A 21751-nucleotide genomic window follows, 5' to 3' on the forward strand; every position below is an offset into this window, starting at 1 on the left:
CAGTGTTTGTTGCGCAAATAAAAACTTTTTGCTAATTTTCGCATTGAGAGCACATTTTTTTAATATTTAAAATTATTAAAATTATATTTAATTATATTTTAATATTTAAAAAAGGAGCCCTACCAAATTTGAGCTTGATCAAAAAGTGTTGACTTCGAATGCTGTATTAGGACCATCCATAAACCAAAAAAGTGTTTCAAAAAAGTGTCCACGTGGTTTATGGATGGTCCCATACGTTTGAGGTGGAATTGATTCATGAAAATATTATTCCCCTAAACTTTCACACCTTTCCGTTCTGTGGTCTCAACAATAGAATAAAATGTCAAAAGCCTGAAAGTGTCTCATATGGTTATGAATTCTATATGATTTCCAGATTTTTAGGGAAAATTTCTTTTTAAAATCTTCGAAAAGTGAAATTTGGGTTATTGTTTGTTTTATCACATAGTTAATTAGCCCAAATTAGTCCGTTCAGAAGTTTTTGTAATATTTTTAAAAATTGACCGTCGGTCAAAAAACGCTTAGTTTGGATTATACAAACTTTTAACGATAAAACAGTTTATGAGGCGCTGTGAATTAATATTCACTATATACGCAATATTTATTTTTTTAATATTTTTGTTTTCTTCTGTAATTTTGTAACAAATATATCAAGTTTTATAATATATTTACATTTCTACAAAATAGAAAACAAAGTTTTCTGATTACATTTTTCAATCAAATAATTGATTCTTAAAAATAATTATTTGCTTAAAAAATATGAATTTTAAAAAATGATATTTATATTTTAGGAGACAATTTAAAAACAAGGGAATGTGTTTCAATTAGATTTTTCAATGGGTAATTCTCCGCCAACTCACACAGCAGTTGCCCCAACCCCTCTTCGATTTGCGTGAAACTTTGTCCTTAGGGGTAACTTTTGTCCCTGATCACGAATCCGAGGTCCGTTTTTTGATATCTCGTGACGGAGGGGCGGTACGACCCCTTCCATTTTTGAACATGCGAAAAAAGAGGTGTTTTTCAATAATTTGTAGCCTGAAACGGTGATGAGATAGAAATTTGGTGTCAAAGGGACTTTTATGTAAAATTAGACGCCCGATTTGATGGCGTACTCAGAATTCCGAAAAAACGTATTTTTCATCGAAAAAAACACTAAAAAAGTTTTAAAAATTCTCCCATTTTCCGTTACTCAACTGTAAAAATTTTTGGAACATGTCATTTTATGGGAAATTTAATGTACTTTTCGAATCTACATTGACCCAGAAGGGTCATTTTTTCATTTAGAACAAAAATTTTCATTTTAAAATTTCGTGTTTTTTCTAACTTTGCAGGGTTATTTTTTAGAGTGTAACAATGTTCTACAAAGTTGTAGAGCAGACAATTACAAAAATTTTGATATATAGACATAAGGGGTTTGCTTATAAACATCACGAGTTAACGCGATTTTAACGAAAAAAAAGTTTTGAAAAAGTTGGTCGTCATCGATCATGGCCGTTCATGGTTACCCGCGACAGACACGGACGACGAAACAAAGAGAAACGCAAAAATTAACTTTTTCAAAACTTTTTTTCGTAAAATCGCGATAACTCGTGATGTTTATAAGCAAACCCCTTATGTCTATATATTAAAATTTTTGTAATTGTCTGCTCTACAACTTTGTAGAACATTGTTACACTCTAAAAAATAACCCTGCAAAGTTAGAAAAAACACGAAATTTTAAAATGAAAAAAATTGTTCTAAATGAAAAAATGACCCTGCTGGGTCAATGTAGATTCGAAAAGTACATTAAATTTCCCATAAAATGACATGTTCCAAAAAATTTTACAGTCGAGTAACGGAAAATGGGAGAATTTTTAAAACTTTTTTAGTGTTTTTTTCGATGAAAAATACGTTTTTTCGGAATTCTGAGTACGCCATCAAATCGGGCGTCTAATTTTACATAAAAGTCCCTTTGACACCAAATTTCTATCTCATCACCGTTTATCCGGACAAATTTTAAAGGAGGGGCGACATAAACTTCGAAAAATATTTGCAACGGCCTTATTATAATTTTTGTATTTTGAAATTAAATAATTTTGGGAAAAAAAATAGAAATTTTGAGATCTACACAGCAAGTTTTGGATTGCCATTTCAGTAAAATAAATAACTGAATGCGATTCAGTAACCATCACATTTTCTGAAATCAGGGATGGAATAATCGCAAAAAAATCAATTTCGCTTGCGAACTTTCTTCACCCACGAAAGAGAGAGGAGGCAAATCACGCAAAAGAAAATTGCTTCCGAAATTCTCCAAGAAAATCAATCTGCCGATGATTTTTTTGTGAATTTCCTTGTCAGCACCACTTAATAATATTTATTTCACTTTGTTTACACACATTGCCCATCTACAAAATGTGACAGTTCATTTTTCGACGTGTGACTTTACACTTGCAAGTGTAGTAGTGAAAAAGGTGTTCCACCGAACAATCAAGATGATGATTTTTTTTAGATTCTTTTTACCGAGCTTTCGTGCGCGAGAGAGGAGAGCCATGCTCCCTTCGGATTTTTTTCTTGATGAACGTCCAGAGATTTTCTTTTGATGATGATTATTCCATCGCTGGCTGAAATTCAGTAATAAACAAAAACATCACTGAAAAATCAGTAACTGCATATCTGTCAAACTGAAATGTCATTTCTGACTTATTGTTTGGATGCTGCCGAGAGAAAATCCTCTTTTAAATGTGTTGTTTTTTAATTTTTGTATTGTCTTAAAAACAAAGGTAAGAAAAATGTTAATAGCAAATGTCTCGATGCTAACCACCTGTTTTTTAGGTTTGGGCAATTGATGAAATAATTGAAGAAATAACAGTATTTTTAATGGCAAGCAAAATAATATTTTGATAACTGAAATATCAGCAATAATTGCTGAATCTTTAGCAAATGATCTGTCAAACTGCCACAAAAAATTACTGAATTTTCAGCAAAATAATTTGACGTATCTTTTGCTGAAATTCCAGTTGTTTTGACAACCATTTTACCGAAATTTCAGTAAATCATCTGTCAAAGTGACAAATATCAGTTAACTGAGAATTCCGTAACACCTTAATTACTGAATCGTTTACTGAAATTTCAGTAGATGAAAATTCAGTAAAACTTTACTGAATTTCAGCAAAAAAAAAATTCGTGTGCAATTCACTTCTGATATTGCACCAATATAAAGCCAATATTGGAGTCGATACGGTATGCAGCCAAGGAATACTGCGCGAGTATTATGCGCGTATGATATTCACGCTGATATTTGGGTAGATATGACCTCAAATACGACGAATATGGGGTCTATATCGTCAATACGGTATGCAGACAATGAGAATATTATGTGCGTATGACACGCGTATGCAGTATACTTGAAGTGATTAACCCCTAGGTGTGCATGCATTTATTTTTTTTACACAGTAAATTTTAATTTTCCACCATTTTGTTTATTTTAAAAATATTTGAGATTTTTAAAAAATCAAAAAAAAATCTAAATTGGGTCCTAAAATTAAGCTTAACTTGGTGATATTATTGTTCACAACAATAAAGCTTATTTATCGAAGTACAGTAGTTGTTCGGTAACTGGGCTGCTTTTTAACTAGGCGCTCGATAACTGGGCCATAACCCAGTTAAAAAAACAGACAAGCGTCAAAAAACCAAAACAAACCGAAATGACCGAGGGGTTAATGGATGCCAAAAGCCTGTTTAGTAAAAAAAAACAAAACTCAAACTTTTATTTAATGTCAAGTCACAATTAAAGAATTATGAAAAGTAAGCATAGTAAATAAATTTGAGCAACTTTTATTTTTATATTTTTCAGGAAAATATTATGCATCGGTGGTCCCCTCGTTATTTTTTGTTCAGCCCAGTTAACGAGCAGCATTCGGTGACTGGGCTACGTTCTCAGCCCAGTTACCGAACAAGTACTGTACAATAACCCTTTGTGCGACTGCAAGGATTTAAAATGAATGTTGAATTCAATTTTTCAAAATTACCTTCGCGGCCCTTCTTGACAGAAAGAATCCTACTTGACAGCTTGGTCCAAGGGGACCATAGTTGATCCAAAAAAAAATGTAAAATGTTGTCTTGTCAATTTTTTTTGCAATAAATAAAACAAAGTGATCATTTTTTTTTTGCAATAAATAAAAAAAAGTGATCAGAAATGGTTTTTAATCGTGTTTTTTACCATTGTACATAAACATTGACATGGGACTTTGGGACCCCATTTTATTTTTTATTTTTTTTTTAAATACGCAATTATTATTTTTTTCGTAGAATAAAACACAAAACAACGAAAATGTCCCGAAAAAACAAAAAAAAAACTAAAAGCTTGAAATTTTTTGGATATGTCTCTCTGAAAATAAAACAACACAAAGACCACCTTTTTTATATCATCAAATGTTACTTTTTTTCAATATATTTTCCAACATTTACGAATGCGCATACATTGTGAGCGCATTCGTAAATGTCGCGGCTACAAAAACATAAAACATAATCATATATAAAACTTAAAAGGGAGAGTTGCGTTTTCTTCCTTCTTTTCCTTCTCTTCCCTTCCTAACAAAAAACAATCTCTCGCTCAAGCTTGCCACTCACTTTTGAAATGAGAGCCGTTTCTCTAACGCTTTCTTTTCTTTTCTTTTTTCGCTCGCTCGATCTAAATGCTTTCACGATTCTTTCTTCAAAAGTAAAAATAATTCGCAGTAATAAGGTAAAATCATAACATGCATACTTTTTTTTTTTTTGCTTTTAGCCGTTTTGAAAATAATTAAATATGCAGAAATTCGTTCCGATGCGATTAAAATAAGGGGTAAAAGAATATGGTTTTTAATAATATGATGTTTTTTACTTGTTTTTTGTTTAATATTATATATAAATAAATAAGGGTTCATCGAATAAAACTGTTTTATTTTCTTCTCCTTAATTCGGCGACGCGTCGACCTGCTCGCGCCACCTCGTCCAGCTTTCCGAGGATCGCAATCTCAATGTGTGTCAATGTGAATGTAATTTTTTTTTCTTTGAGTTTTGTTACGTGTTATTTCATGTGAAGTGTGATTCAAGATCCTCTCGTCAAGTTTAGTTTTTTTCCTGGAAATCCACAATATTGCCTTGCTCGAGCAAGAAGAGGAGGACATTTTTTGACGATACTTTTTAATTTTGAAAAGCTGCCTTCTGCTTAAACTTTTCTCCTCACTAATATTACCTAGTAATATAAATATGAATTTTAGCGTTGCGCTGCGCTGCAAACTTCTTCGACTTCTTCTTCCTAAGAGGCATGCAAGTATCGTTAGGAGCGTGGGAAGTTAAGTTATCTTCACTATTTTTTACGTGAGTTTCTGTGTGATTTTTTCTGTGAATAATATTTGCGTGCACTACATTTTGCTGCTGCTCTGGGTTAGTTACTGTTACTGTGCGAAGCAGCTCCCCCTCTCTAAGCCCCGTCCTGCATCCTCAGCTCCTTCATGCGGCTGGCCATCTTCTCGTTCTCCTGGAACATTTGCCGGGCCAACCGCTCGTCAATTTCGGCGTTCTTCTCGATAATCTTCGAAATCGTCTTGAGCGACGGATTCGACTTGAGCTGCTCCGACGATCCGCCCCCATTACTCGTCCCAACCCGATTCCGGTTCAGCCGATCCTGAACGCTTCCGGCGGGACCCTGCTGCTGCTGTGGACCACCACGTTGTTGTTTGCCCCCGTTGACGTCCTTGTCCGATTTGCGCCCGGAAGTGTTCCGGTTAAAGTGGTTCTCGTTGTTGGGGCCGGCCCCACCGCGATGGTGGTGTGGTGGCTGTTGGTGATGGGGATGCTGCTGCTGCTGGTTGTAGCCGCCGGGACCAGTTTGGAACTGGAACTGTGGTTTCGCCGGTTGGCGAGGGCCAACCCGACCACTGCCCCAAACGGGGGGAGCCGTTACTGAGCGGAAAGAAGGAGAATAGAAATGTTTCTGGTTAGTTTATGGCAATTTTAAAAAAAGTTATTCAAGTTTAGTGCCTTCCTCACATTTAAACAGTAATTTTAACCAAAATAGCAACATCTACCCTACTCAGTACATGGTTGTCAGGTCTTCAAAATGTAGGGCGATGGATCCCGGGCATCATTTTCATCAAAATATTTTAGATTCGGCCACAAAAATGTGTATAAAAAAACACCTGATGATTACTTAAGATAGGATTGCCAGATCTTTATTCTTTTTCTTAAAATTTACCATTCTGATTTTAGCTAAAATGCTAAACTTAAAATTGGCTTAAGCTGCTTAAAATTTATTTTTTTTTTAAATTTATTTTTTGTTTTTGCCTTCCTCACCTTACTGAGGAAAGGCTATAAAATCACTCGAAAACTGAACTTCTCAAGACCCACCTTCATGTATACCTATCGACTCAGAATCAAATTCTGAGCAAATGTCTGTGTGTGTGGTGGGATGTTGATAAAAAAATTGTCACTCGATTATCTTGAAATTGGCTGAACCGATTTTGTCCGTTTCCGTTCGATCCGTCTTGGGGTCCCATAAGTCGCTATTAAAAATTATGCGGTTTAGTTAAGTACTTCAAAAAATATGCTAAAAAAACGATTTTAACAAAAGCCCGGAAGATTTAAAAAGGGTGGTTTTTGTAAGGAAACCTGGTATGTTATACATTTTTAGAAAGGTATATAAAAGACCTTTCCAACCAATACATTGAAAATCTGACAACCCTATCCAAAGTTATTAGCACTTTTATTTATTTATTTATGTACTTTTTGGAAGCCGGATCTCAGATTTCATGATGAAAACGTTGTCCAGATCTATCATGCAACCTGTCATTGAACAGGTAATCAAAAGACCTTTCCAACGCGTCCAAACATTGAAAATCTGACAACCCTATCAAAAGTTATAAGCACTTAAGTGTTATTTATGCACTTTTTGGAGGCCGGATCGCAGATATTTTGATGAAAACGATGTTCGCATCTATCATGCGACCTGTCGTTAGATAGGTAATTAAATTACCTTTCCAACGAATGTGAGGAAGGCACCAACCACCTAAGGGTGGATTAAGTAACGTTTTTTTGTTAGAATTTAAAAAAAATATAAACTTTTAAAATTAGAAAAAAACACACACGCACATATTTTTTTCAGAGTGGGGTTTTATGTCGAAAAATTGGGTCTAGGTCTTTGCCAAAGTTCATCTGAAAATAGAATTTGTGACTTCCAAACGGTTTTTTACTTGAATACTTTCTCTTCAAAGCATATAACTAATAATTAAAAAACTAGAAAGTAACATGCCTCTCACCATATATTCCAAAAAAGATAAATGTTGCAAAAAAAAACAATTGAAACAGTTAATAAAAGAAAAGGATTAAAAGTTAAAAAAACGAAAAAACAAAAAAATAAATGTGTAAGGTGGTTAAAGAAGGTAAGTAAAAAATGAATAATTCATAACTCTCAACAGATAAAAAAATGAACAATTAAAAAAATAAAAAACATCAAAAATTTAATGAAAATTTGAACTTTTTTTTAAGCATTTATCTATCTTAAAATTTTTGAATTTTTAAAATTGTAGGATTTTACTTTTTTTTTCTTTTAAAAAAACTGTTTTTTTTTTTGTTGGAATTGCAGACTAGGTAATGTAATTTTAAAAAAAATATTTTTTGATTAATTAATAATTTAAATTTAGAAAAAAACCTGAATTGATATTTATTTTTAATTTTTTTATTGACAAAACTTAAAAAAACATCTGAAATTTGAAAAAAACAGTTTTTTTGTCCCATTTTTCTGGGACCCAAATAGTATCGGCAAGCAGGGGCAAAGTTTTGAAGGTGTTTTCGAAGATTTTGTAGGTCTGCTGTTTGGTGAAGCAAACAAGATTTTTTTAAATCATAAAATTTCAAACATTTGAAAAATCAAACCCCCCTTTCAAAAACGGTTTGAAAAATCACTGTTTGACACCAACTGTTGTCAAACGAACGGGGTCACTTTTTAGTTTGACACCCCTTTTACACGGAGTTCACACACACTACCAATCGTTTGTTTTGATAGTGTGCGTGAGCGCCGTGTAAAAAGTGACAGTTCGTCACTTTTTAGTTTGACTTTGACCAACCAACGGGGTACAAACTAAAAAAGTGTCAAACGAAAAAGTGACCAACCACCGGGGGTTGAGTGTACAGCAATTCCATTTCAAAAGAGCCTAAACCGAAAAAAAAGTTCTCCGATCGGGCTCAATTTTTTTCTGGGGGTTCCTTGGCCAAAATAATTAGACCCGTATTTTTTTGTTTGGACATAAGGGTGACCTACATCGTGCTAGGGTGGTTCGAAAAATGGCAATTTTCGTCATTTTTCGCAAAAACCTCTTTTTTCATAAAATCATATCTCCGCGCCATTTCATCCGATTTTAGCTGTCTTAGACGCAAAAGAAAGATGATGGGAAAAATAGTAAAAAGTTTCAAAAATCTAGCTTAACATTTGAAAAAGTCGCATGAAAACTTAAAATGGCGTTTTGACCGTGTCTGGACCAAAGAGCCTATGTCTGAAAATATTTTTATCGGATTCCTCGGAAAATTTCACATAGGGGCAGGGGGGGCAGAATGGACCAGGGGGGCAGAATGGGCCACCCTTGGTTTTGGGCTTCAGAATGGATTTAGACCAATTGTAAGGCAAGGGTCTTATAAAGGACGTCAAATAACTTCACCATACCGAGAACGACGTTTGAATTCATTGTATTTTTCGAATTATGAGCAAAAATGTAAATTTATTAGAAAAACCACGCAAATGTTGTTTATTTCGAGGTTTTTAAATAAGCTTTCTAAAAAGTTGGATTGTTTGAAAAAGTTTGCTCAATGCTTATAACGATACTAGATGTTACTACCAAGGTATACAATCAACAACGGAACCTTAAAATCATTTAGAGGCTTGGTGGTGGAAGTGTCAAATTAAAATCCACTTGGGGGCAGAATGGACCACCCTTATCCTGCCTTACAAAAACAATCAAAAGTTATGAAATTTGGATTAAATGGATTATTTCACTCCTGGTAGGTTCACAAATAACGTTTAATGCAACATTAGTTGATTTTTTAGTTGTTTTGATGCTTATTTGTAAAAATAGTGACTTATTTCAACATATTAAAACAATTTTCAAAAATGTTTGTTTTGGTAAGTGACTATTTTTATTAAAGTTATCTAACTTCATGGAAACTATGTTAGAAAGGTACCTTAAGTCATTTCTTATCTCCCTTCAACGTTGTATTAGACGAAATGGCTTGTTTTCTAAGGTGGCCCATTCTGCCCCGCACCCTGGAAAAGCAGTCGAAAAAACTTTTTTTTTAAAGTGGCTCAAAAATAGTTTTAAGCTAAAAAATTTCATCAACCAAGTATACAACATTGAAGGGAACATCCCAAAGCATAAGCCTACTACACTGAATTCATAAGTTTTCATGTTTTTCCATGGTTTTTGGCGCATTTTACTTAGGCGGGCCATTCTGCCCCCCCTGCCCCTAACATATCAAAAAATTGGCGATGTCGAACCGTACGTTTCGGAGATATGATTTTTTGAAAATAAAAACTGAGTTTTTCGACGCGCCACGCGCAAAAACGGGAAAATGACGAAATCGGCAAAAAAACAACTTTTTCCACTAAAACTGCGATAACTTTAAAATTTCAGCGAATGACCTATAGATGTTTGGGTATCAAAATTTTCGTAATTGAAAGACGCAACTTTTGGTATCATAACATCTATAGGACATCGCTGATTTTTTAAAGTTATCGCAGTTTTAGTGAAAAAAGTTGATTTTTTGCCGATTTCGTCATTTGCCTGTTTTTGCGCGCGGCGCGTCAAAAAACGCAGTTTTTATTTTCAAAAAATCATATCTCGGAAACGTACGGTTCGACATCGCCAATTTTTTGATATGTTATGTGAAATAAAAAATTTTCAGACATAGGCTCTTTGGTCCAGACACGGTCAAAACGCCATTTTAAGTTTTCATGCGACTTTTTCAAATGTTAAGCTAGATTTTTGAAACTTCTTACTATTTTTCCCAAATAGCCAAACTCATCACCTTTCTTTTGCGTCTAAGACAGCTAAAATCGGATGAAATGGCGCGGAGATATGATTTTTTGAAAAAAGAGGTTTTTGCGAAAAATGACGAAAATTGCCATTTTTCGAACCACCCTAGCACGATGTAGGTCACCCTAATGGCCAAACAAAAAAATACGGGTCTAATTATTTTGGCCAAGAAAACCCCAGAAAAAAATTGAGCCCGATCGGTGAACTTTTTTTTCGGTTTAGGCTCTTTTGAAATGGAATTGCTGTATAATCAACTGAGGGCAATCTAAAATGCCTTTTCCTGCATTGATAATCGTATTTAGTATGTTTGGGCTCGCTTAAAAATAATTTGAACTTTTATGAAATTACAATGTACAGCACGGCAAAAACTTTTTTTTCTCGCAAAAATAAAATTTTTGTTTATATTTAGAAATTTTGGAAATTATTGATTTCAAAACAACTGGACAGGTGTATATTGCATTTTAAAACACTTTTTCGTTTAAATGTTGATACCGTGGCCTGTAATTTATTTTTTTTTTACTTTTTTTTGCCTCCCCCTCGATTTTGATCAGAGTCGAGGGACATAAACTTCAAAAAAATATTTGCAACGGCCTTAAACATTTTTAATTAAAATAATAAAATGATTTTGAGATTAAAAAAAAAAAGTTTAAGTTTTTTTAGTTTTGTCTTTTTGTAAGATTTTATAAATTAAAAAAAAAATATTTTTTTTTTTATGTTGGAACTTGGAATAAGATTTTTTTTAGGTTTTGTTGAAGTTTAGAATTTATAATAAATTATTTTAATTTTTTTTGGTTTTGCTGCAAATATTTTTTATTTTCAGGTTTCGAAATTTAAAAATTTTATAAATCATTTAAGAATCTTTCAATTAAAAAAAAATGTGTTTTTAATAAAATTTTGGATTTTGCAAACTTTACAAAAACCATTTGAGTGTTTTACTTTTTCCATTTTTCTCGTCTATGACTTGATTTTTTTTTTGCCGTCGTGTGCAAATTTGAGTTGCTTCGGTGTGCCGGCTTTACATTTTTGCTAGTGCCAATTTTTTTTAAAATATCTAAGAATTCACGAAAACGCTTTTTTTGTAAGTTTTTTTTTAATTGTCGGAGCAATAAACATAACATATAAACTTCAAAAAATATTTTTGCAAATGCCATAGTTTTCTCAAAAAAAAATTCTTCCTATTTTTTCTACATCAATCTTCTATTATTGATGAGTGATGGTAATTGTCTATAGTTTGATTTGTAGAATTTGGCGAGATCTATCAATTTGCTGTAGAACTCATCGTGGAATCCAAGCAAAAATAATCCCCCGGGACTATGGTTGTAGCCTTTAGAGTACAGCGTGACAAAATACGTTCTTTTATATTATATTTTGTATCGGGCAACAATTTAATTGCCTACGAATTACATTTTTGCATTCCCTACAGCGTGGTCACATTTTGTGTGTACAGTCATCCCACATATTCGGAACAGTTTACAGATCGGCCAATGTTCTGCTTTTTAGCCGGAACCGGTGGTGTAGTGGTAAGCGTGGTAACCTCTCACCCCAGTCAGCCTGGGTTCGATCCCAGAAGGTCCCGGTGGCATTATTCGAGACGTGTCTGATCACGCCTTCCGTCGGACGGGGAAGTAAATGTTGGCCCCGGTCTAACCTAGAGGTGTTAAAATATATGTAAACCTGGAGAGAACCAAGCTTAGTTATGTTTTATTAATGGTCTGATAAATTTTAAGTGAAAATATCAGTTTAAATTAGGTGTTTAAAAATTGAGGGAGGCAAAATAAAATCACACAATTCGACGGTACCATTTCAAAAGGCATCATGTACATTTTGACACTTCCTGGGTTATTGCATATTCTGCAAGTACACCTCATAAGCTACCTCTCCACCAAAAATGAGCAAAAGTTACTTCAGTAAAGTTTGTTTTATCATGATTTTAAATAAAGTAACATAAACAAAATCTCTGCCATCAGCAGTCCCTGTTTATATAGCCCTGTCAACCTGTCAAACAAAAGACTACATAAACCTCGTGACGAAAAAAAAGCAACATGAACAAAGCGCCATGTACATTCGGCGAAGAAAACCGAAGCATAACAAAGCGTCCTCCTCAATGACAGCAGGGTGATATAGGCGTTGGTGATTTCAAAAGAAGTTATGTTTGTTTTTCTCAAATAAAATTACGGAAATAATGTTTTATTGAATGTGGATGATCAAGTATCAATAAAAGCAACGTTTTTCATCGTTTGTTATCATTAGAACATCTTATTTTGCTTTTATATTAAAATGGGAATTGAAAATGGATGCTCAACATTCAAATGCGTTTTTCTCAAAACGCATGGTTTGTACATGATGCTTTTTGAAATGTTGGCGTCGAATTATGGAACAAGCAATTTGGAGGCAGTGTCATGCTGCTCTGGATAAAATAGTCTTTAAATGCAGTTTTTTGTTTGAAAAGTACTACTTTAACTGGTGAAATAGCAAGAGAATGTCCAAATAATGGTCCTTCAAATAGTTGTGTCGACAAAAAATATGCACTTGCCAAATTATCACAAGTGTTCTGAGTTCTTGGGTATCCCGAATATGTGAAATGACTGTACAATCGTAACTAAATATTTCTTTTTTCATCAAAATGTCTAAAATAAGACAAGCAATTCTTCTGAAAGACTTCAAAACTCACCTTTCACACTCTTAAACTCCCCATCCTGCGACACCGACACGGTCAATCCTTGCTGCTGCTGCTGTTGCTGCTGCGGATCTCCACCCCTCAACAACCCATTGCTGCTCTGACTGTTGATACAACCATCGTCTTTGCTCCGATCGTGCTCCCAATCGCGTCTCCACTTGCCACCCTCACCCTGACCTCCTCCTCCTCCTCGATTATGCCGAATATAATCCCCGTTCGGTGGCGGCGCCGGTCCTCCCCGCCGTCCCCCATCGTGCTCGTTCGTCGACAGTGACCGCTGAAGACCACCTCCTCCGCTGTAACCACCACCGCCAGGTTTACCCCGTCCGCGACCACTTCCGCCGCTTCCGTTGAGCCCGACGCCGTTGTTGCCCAGTCGACCACTTCGATTCATCGGAGTCTTCCGGTCAAACTGATTTTTGCCGCCTCGGTTGGGGACGCTTCCGGGCATTCCCGGAGTCATCGCCGACGACGCCGCCGCCAACGCCGACTGGGCCTTTTCGCCGTCCCGCTCGACATCCGCCAGAAAGCTGTACGCCGGATCCGGGGGCGGTCCCTCGCCTTCGGCAAACACCTTGTAATCTTTCGCAATCTTCTGAATGAAGGCGTTTTTCTCTTTCTTTTTCTCTGCGAAAAGGAGAAGGAGGAGGAAACGTTCGTTAACTAATTAAGCTTAAACTTGGGACAAGCCTGACTGAGCGCGCGTGCAAAGAATGACACAGAAAAATAATAAAACAATTACTCGATCATCGTTACAGTTAACTCTGCACCGAGTCAATGCACTCTCCACGCGGCCAACCCAACCAACCGTGACCAACCGTGACCAACCTTCGAGTTCCGCCAGGGCGTCCGCGTCCAAGTCGTAGGTGAAATCGATCTTGTCGTACTTGTGCTCCCGCGGCCAGTCCTCGTCCTTGGGCGGTTTGATCTCGACCATGGCGTTCTCCTTCATCGCCATCAGGCGGTCCGCTTCCGCCTCGCGGTGCTTCTTCTCGATCTCTTCGTTGCGCTTCTTGATGCGGGCGATGCGCGCCTCCAGGTCCTCCTGGCTTTGCTGCACCGACGTCATGGTCGTGTCTGTGGAAGATAGGAAGAAGAAGGGGATGAAGATAAGTTAGTATAGATAGCGAATTTCCAATACTATGAAGCTACTGTTTTAATTTGTTTCATATAACTTTTTATTTGAAAATGACTAATTTTGGGCCAATTTTTGAGAAATATCTCATTCAACTTTATCTGTTACAAATTAAGCTAAAAATTAAAACAAGAAACAGGAGGTAGTGAAAAAACTAAAACAAATTTAAAAAAAGGTAAAAAAGGACAATACAGTCAGTTCTAGATTATCCGACGTCGTCGCCAAAATATTTGTTCAAATATCAAATTTGAGTTTAAAGATTACATATTGCAATGCTTCCAATTTATCCATTTCATTAAAAAAAACAATGCAATTATCTCAAAGCAAGCAATCTAAAGTTGATAAATTGACTGGATATGCCAACGACCCTTTACTGGGCCTAGCTTCAAAATTTCCGTCCCAAGCAGGAATTACACTTTAACAGTAAAATTAAAAACTTTAAATTTGCTTTTATTTTAAATTCATTTTACTGATTTGTTGGTAATTTTTTTACGATATTTTGGTGATACTTTGCAAACTGCAGGGTGGTCACTCAATTCCCACTTTCTAAATCCCGACTTTTCCAGAGCCACAAATAATAGGCATTTTTTACCCAAAAAAAATATTGCAAATCAAAAACTGCCTATAAAAAGTCAATACAGTCTAGACTCGATTATCCGAAGCCTAAATTTTTATTTTCTTGTTTTAACATAAAATTCGAGTTCTGCGAGTTATTTTTTCATGATACGATTATGGAAGATTCAATTATCCGAAGTTAGATTTTTCTGAGGCCTTCGGATAATCGAGTCTGGACTGTGAAAACCCTCATACAAAATTTCTAAATAAACTTCAAAAAATAAATATATTGAAAATTACACTGAAAATAACTAAACAACAAATTCATAAAAATACTGTAGGTTCTCATACGTGATATTCAGATAAAAAACGTATGCAATCAGTGTTTAAAAAATAGTCAAAAGATTTAAAAACATTACATTTTTAGTTTTATTTTCAAAATTACAAACAAAAACATCCTTTTTTATCCAAAATCATTGTTTAAAAATTATATTGAAAAAAAAACTAGAAAATAACACAATTTCTTAATTTCATTCTTTTTTTATTAAAAAGAAAAGCTTAAAACACAGCTGTTATTCTTTCCAAAAATCATTTTTTTTATTTTTGTTAAAATATGTTTTCAACAAGTTGTGTTTGAAATTTTGTAGATTTCGCTTTTCATTTTTGATTTATCATGTTTTCTGTATTAATTTAAATGATTTTTTTTTTCGATGCAAATCCAGTTTAGTTAGAATGCATGTTTTACGGGTGCGGGACATTTCACCGAATGTCGTTTCGCCGAATTAGCAAAATATACAAAGCTATATAAAATGTAGGTACACAAATTTTATTAAAGGAAATACAAAGGAACTACAATTCGCAATTCGCAATTTTCAGTGTAAGAACGGGCCTTGACCGATCTTATGCACCAGGTTCCCGACGAACACGCACTGCCCTTACACCTACATCTCACCCTTGCTCTGAGTCAGTACGAGCAGCACGCTAGAACACGCTTTGAGTGTTCGTGCCAGGCATGCACACCTTCTTTTCCGGTTACGCATTTTAACTCGGCCGGGGGTGGTACATTACGTAGGGTTTGATGTAAGTATAAGCGCCTAACCATTTAAAGTGTGCCTATCAACTTTCATTGATGCAAAAACTGTTTTATTTTTAGTTTGAATTCAAAAACTAGTTGTTATTTTACTGTGTATTGTTTTCTCCTGAAATATTCCCTATTGTTGAGTCGTGTTTATCTGTTGCTATTTCTTTTGTCGCGGTGTTTTGTTACAATTTTTGGTCCTAAGCATGTTATAAAAGTTTACCAAAAATACAATAGTAATATTTGTGTTAATCCTTTAATCATTCATAAATTGAGTAAGAGCTCGAACCTCACTTGCTTAAGAAAAAGGTGAAGTTTCAAAACAATAGACAGTGAAGGAAATATACTATGTAAAAAATTAATAGTAAAAGAAAGATAGTAGAAATTAGAAATTATTCAAATAGATAAATAAAGAAAAGGCACATGATAAACAAAATTGACATCGCTACCAAATTAAGGGAAAGCAGACAGTTTATTACAGCAGCATCAATTGGTAAAATAGAGTGGAAAAGCGTTGAGAAATAAGAGAATCAAATAAGGAAAATCGAAATCAAACGGAGGATAGTAAGCAGAAGCCGTTTTAGAAAATCAGTGAAACAAAATAAACAGAAGATAGCTGTTAGCTGAAATGGAAAGAAGAGAAACCCCGTTCTGCGATGCTCAGGTACATCCACAGCAGTTGACTCAACATACTGCGAATCAAAACAATACCGTCTACAATTACAAATTACTTCCCTTTCCCACATTGACGCGCCCCTTTCTTTTAGCCGACTCTACTCTGACCCTCGCTGGTCAAAGGTTTACGAGTCGTTTCCACAGGCCACCAGCTAGGTTACACCTTGTCATCATGATGACTAAACCAAGCCAACGTGGAGGTAAGAAAATAGGACACTTGCAAGGAACCAGAGCCATGCTGTTTTGTCCAAACAGCACTACGGATGTAGTTGGGCTCCTTCCGGGATGTTCCTCGCCTAGGTGTGTCAACTGACGAGTATCATCAGTAGCATGCACCCTTGGCCTGCAAATACAAAGGAACTACAGATAATTTTTAATAGTTTTTTTTTTTTCACTCTACCGCTACCATCAAGGAATTCATAGGATTTGTGCATAATGCGAAATGAGAAATACTAGAGCATTTGTTGAAGCTTTATTGTGTTATGCGTATAATGAATTTTAGCCATTTATCTTTTTATTCTCATAATAATTTTTGTTTGTCTTGCATTTTTTTGTTTTTCATGTAAGTTGTATCATTTCAGTGAGTTTTTGCATTCTTTCAAACATGAGCAATTCTTTAAATTTTTAGCATATAGTTTTGAATAAATTTAGTTTTTTTTGCATTCTCTGATTTTTCAAAGCAACTTATTTGTTTTATTTCTGTGAGTTTGTGCATTCTTTAAAACAAGAGCATTTTTTTTTATTTTCATCATAAATATAATTTTAATAAATATTGTGAATTTTTGCATTCTTAGTTTTTTATAGCGTATATTTTTTATTATTTCAGTGGGTTTATGCTTCTTTAAAACATAAGAGGTTCTTTTAATTTTCATGTGACGAATAACATTATGAAGGTTAAAGTTAACAACAACAACTTTTTATTTTCAGCATATAATTTAAATTATTTCTGTGGATTTTTGCATGTTTAGTTAGGCCGTTGCCCCCCCCCCCCCCCCCCTTCAAAATTGGTCTGAAAAATCAGGGGGCAAAAACAATATTTTTCCAAAAAACTTCAAAATTTCCATGAAAATTGATGTCTAATCAACTGAAAACAATCTAAAATGCATTTTTCTGCATAGATAATCATATTTAGCATGTTTGGGCTTGTTTAAGAATGTTTTCATTTTTTTATAAAATTCCAATGCACAGCACAGCAAAAATTTTATTTTTCGCAAAAAATAAAATTTTCGTCAATACTTAGATTTTTTGGAAACTAATGATGGCAAAACAACTGGACAGGTGTATAATGCATTTTAAAACACTTTTTTCATTAAAATGTTGAAAACATTGCTCGAAATTTCAATTTTTATACTTTTTTATTTTTTGCCCCCTCCCCCCTCGACTTTGGTCAGAGTCGAGGGACATAAACTTCAAAAAATATTTGCAACGGCCTCATCTAAAGAAAATAATTTATTTCATATCTGTAAGTTTTTGAATTCTCCAAATATAAGCAGCTCTTTTTATTTCAGCTTATAATTTTGTTTTTTTTTTATTTTGATTAATTTCTGGTAGTGTATTCTTTTATTTTTTTAAAGAAAATTATTTTAATAATTTCTGTAAGTTTCTGCATTTGTTTTCCAAATATGAACAGTTCCAAAGCAGTTCTTTACTTTTTATACATTATAAAATTATTATCTTGCCGCTCCTTCATAGGATTAAACGGATATTTTTACCGCCTCGATTTAGTTTTTTTATGGAGTGTAACACAACACAGCCTTAGAAACCCTCCCCCCTTCCCTTTCTCCCAACTACGTTACTTAATAAAAGAACGCTCCCATACAAGTAAGTTTGAACGAGTTTCAAGATAGCACTGCAGCTGCGAAGAATTACGAAATGCCTTTCGGCGAAACGACATTCGGCGAAATGTACCAGATCTGCAATGACTTATAGTGCAAATAGTTAAGCAAAATTAAATATAAGCTGCAAACATAACTTTGCTGCACACAAATTTTAATCGTTTTTTTTCCAATGTGTCAAAATTAAACAGAATTATATTTAACATAACGCTGTTTATAATTGAAAAAATTACACTCTATTTTCAAAATGGGTTTTCAATAGCTTTGATTGATGTTGTTCCCAGTTTACAGTTATCTTTTCAATTCAATAAACTAAGTCAAATGTATTTTTTTTTTTTTTGTTATAAAATTTTGTGCCAAATGCATGTCACCACAGTTGCAATATTTAAAGGAATTAAATGTCTTAAAAAACCTTTTCATTCATAAATAGATTAGAAAGTGTCAAACAATTTTATTCAGAATTCCCAACATTTCGACAAAAAGTTACTAATTCCCAACTTTTTCCCATTTTTTTGCGGTTACCGACTTTTCCTGGATTTTTTTTGTGTAGTTTTGCAATTATGTTGGTTGCAGGGTAGGGCAAGTGTAACAAGCTAAGGAAATGCTCGTTAAAACCCATTAAAAACGAGTTTTTTTTTGAAAATCAGCTTATTCCAGGTCTTGACTTAAACTTTGATAGAAAAAGTTTCAAAAAAATCCTTTTTTGCACTATAAAAAATTGATTTTAAAAATATTGATTTTTCGTACGTTCTACTCAACTAGTGGGGAGGAATAATGCATGAAACAACATGTTAATTTGCCAACAATCGAACTGTTATCACTTAAACACATAAGATTAGAATGTATTTGAAACGTTACTTTCATTTTGAGATTAAATAATAATATTTTACTAATATTTTGATCGTTTTACACTTTCTGTACACTTTTTGTCTATTTCATAGTTATAAGTAATAATTTTTCGATTGAATTACATTGTAAAACACAGCTGAAAGGAACACCAAAACTCTGCTATGTACCTAAATGAACTCATTGTAACTTGATTAGTCACAAATAAAACCGAATTGAAAAAAATGATCATTCTACGAAAAAAATAATTCACTTAGGTAATAAATATTAAATTACTAAAAGAGCACATAATCTACTCTAACCCTAGCGCGGCCCTCCTTTTGGAAGCATCCTGGTGAATGATGAGGCGATTACTTCCAACATGCTGCTTTTCAAAACGGCCAGGCCAACTGTGTAATGTTAACCGCAAAGATAATTCGTTGAATTGGATTGAGTTTGAGCATTAATTTTCAAAGCATAAAGCATAAAACATTTGCTTCAAATTGTTTTATTTGATTTGTTAATAGGTGATATCGAAAATTGCAAATAGATTTTGTAAATTTAGATATAATTGGCAGCTTTGAAATCAAAATAACGCACAACTTTCTACTACAAACTTAAATCGTTCTAAAAATCCATCAAACTTTACCAAAAGGACCGACTGGATAGCACAAAACTTGTAATACACGCAGTTTTTCATCAATTTGCTTAGTTTTCTAAGCTTCTTACCCTGATACAATCTGTCTGAAACAAATGATTTTTGCTAAAGATAAAATAAAACATTGTCTCAAAATTATTGCAACGCACATTAAAATAATAATCCAATTCAAAATTCCATCACGTCCTGCACTGAAATCACCCACCAATTCCAAGAAACACATCAAGAGCAGTCTCAATCCATCATAAAAAATAATAATTAGCTGCCCCAGCCCTAATCCAAATCCAAATCCATCCACCACACACGACACAGTAGGCCGGCCGGACCAACTCTCGCATCAAAATCAAAGCTCAGGTACTTCGCACTTACATTCTGAATGGGCGATCCCCGCGCTCGACGGCCTGCTGCGATCAAGCTCTCCGATTGCCTTGCTGCTGCTGCAAGGGAGGGTGAAAATGGTTTGTGTGGCCTACTTTTCCCGACTTTCTGCTGCTGCCACTAGTTTGGTTCGCTGGCAATTTTTGTGTGTTTCCCTTCTTCCTTTTGCAGCGCGATGCAGTTTTTGGCCAGGTGAGGGCGGGCACCGGGAACGTTCCGGAATGTCACGTCACACCTTGCGCTGCTGCCGGACGATTCGTGGCAACTTTCACACGGAACACTTCCGGCTGTTTTTTCTCTTTTCCTTTTTTTCTTGCCACGGGTTGGCCCCCGGAATGCAACTGACCACCCCCGCCCTCTAACGTAGATTCCGCACACAACACGGCACGCACTCGACACTTTTAACACGGTGACATAACAACACTGCACAAACAACGAGAACCGTTTATTCCGTCGGATGTCGGATTTTTCGTTCCGATGGTTCTGCTGCTGCTGCTGGGACTGTCCGCGACTGACATTCGCCACCAAAATATTGGACGACTTTTTTCGCTTTCATAAATAGTTTTCAACCTTTTTCTCTCTCTTCTCCGTTTTCTGGTTTTCTTTCGTGTGTCCGATGCAGTGCGAGGTGTGAGTGTGTGCGTGAGAGGAGGTGTGTTGAGAGAAAAAACATAAGTACACGGTGATTGGGATTTAGACGACAATTTATCTTTAGTAGAAAAAAAATTGATGTTAAAATCTCGATTTTTTTTTGATCAGGTCCTATAAACATATGAAAGACAATAGCTTATAGGACCTTTTCAAAAAAAACTCTGGAAATGAATGTATTAAAAAAATATCTTATTTTTGCCAATTTTAACCTAGGTGAATACTAGGGTGAATATTTTGTTTTATTTAATTTTTTTAAATTCTTAAATTATTAAATTATAATTTTCTTTTTTATTTAAATCTTCAGATTTTAAATATAAAGAGTCTAGCCTAGTTCTAGCCAAAATTATAAAATTTTAAATTCTTGATTTTATTATTTTTTTTTTAGATTTCTTATTTGGTCCGATATTTTTTTCAATTTTTGCTTTTTTGCTATTTTTTAAACCATCTTGAATCAGGTGATTCAAAAACACTTAATAAGCAAAAAATAATTATTTGTTTTTCGGACCTTTTAAAAAAACTCCAGATTTTTTAATGCCAATCTTTTTAATTCTTAAATTCTTAAATTGGGTACTAAAGCCCTATGTAAATGTTTATGTACAACGGTAAAAAACACTATTAAAAACCATTTCTGATCACTTTTTTTTTCATTTTAACGCAAAAAAAAATATTGGCAAGACAACATTTTTTCGATGGATCAACTATGGTTCCCTTGGAAAGAGCTGTCAAGCAAGACCTTTTCTGTCAAGAAGGACCGTGAGGTTAATTTTTCAAAATTGTTTTAAAAATCCATTCTAAACTCTTTGAGGTCGTACAAAGGGTCATTGTACTCAGAAAAATAAGCTTTATCGCTGTAAACAATAAAATCAGCAATCTAAGCTTCATTTTAGGACCCAATTCTAAAATTCTTAAATTCTAAAATTCTAAAATTCTAAAATTCTTAAATTCTTAAATTCTTAAATTCTTAAATTCTTAAATTCTTAAATTCTTAAATTCTTAAATTCTTAAATTCTTAAATTCTTAAATTCTTAAATTCTTAAATTCTTAAATTCTTAAATTCTTAAATTCTTAAATTCTTAAATTCTTAAATTCTTAAATTCTTAAATTCTTAAATTCTTAAACTCTTAAATTCTTAAATTCTTAAATTCTTAAATTCTTAAATTCTTAAATTCTTAAATTCTTAAATTCTTAAATTCTTAAATTCTTAAATTCTTAAATTCTTAAATTCTTAAATTCTTAAATTCTTA

General features: G+C 34.2%; 1 protein-coding gene across 1 annotated transcript; it reads right to left on the minus strand.

Annotated features, from left to right (window-relative positions):
• Window positions 1-4711: 4711 nt before the first annotated feature.
• LOC120413868 (protein FAM98A-like) lies at window positions 4712-20465 on the minus strand. Its single transcript, XM_039574837.2, has 4 exons — window positions 19848-20465; window positions 13546-13794; window positions 12712-13344; window positions 4712-5922 (listed from the first exon to the last, which is right to left on the minus strand). Exons 2-4 carry the CDS (start codon window positions 13784-13786, stop codon window positions 5441-5443), a joined length of 1356 nt encoding a protein of 451 aa, XP_039430771.1. The 5' UTR covers window positions 13787-13794; window positions 19848-20465; the 3' UTR covers window positions 4712-5440.
• Between the last annotated feature and the right edge of the window lie 1286 nt (window positions 20466-21751).

Source organism: Culex pipiens, chromosome 2, assembly GCF_016801865.2.
Source record: "Culex pipiens pallens isolate TS chromosome 2, TS_CPP_V2, whole genome shotgun sequence".
Taxonomy (NCBI): Eukaryota; Metazoa; Arthropoda; class Insecta; order Diptera; family Culicidae; genus Culex; species Culex pipiens.

Excerpts from the sequence above, each read along its gene's own strand:
- LOC120413868 (XM_039574837.2), bottom strand. The coding sequence starts at position 13,786 with ATGACGTCGGTGCAGCAAAGCCAGGAGGACCTGGAGGCGCGCATCGCC. Across the intron at positions 13,345-13,545 it reads CGCCCTGGCGGAACTCGAAG|AGAAAAAGAAAGAGAAAAAC; the intron begins GTTGGTCACGGT and ends TCCTTTTCGCAG. Across the intron at positions 5,923-12,711 it reads GGAGTTTAAGAGTGTGAAAG|TAACGGCTCCCCCCGTTTGG; the intron begins GTGAGTTTTGAA and ends CTTTCCGCTCAG.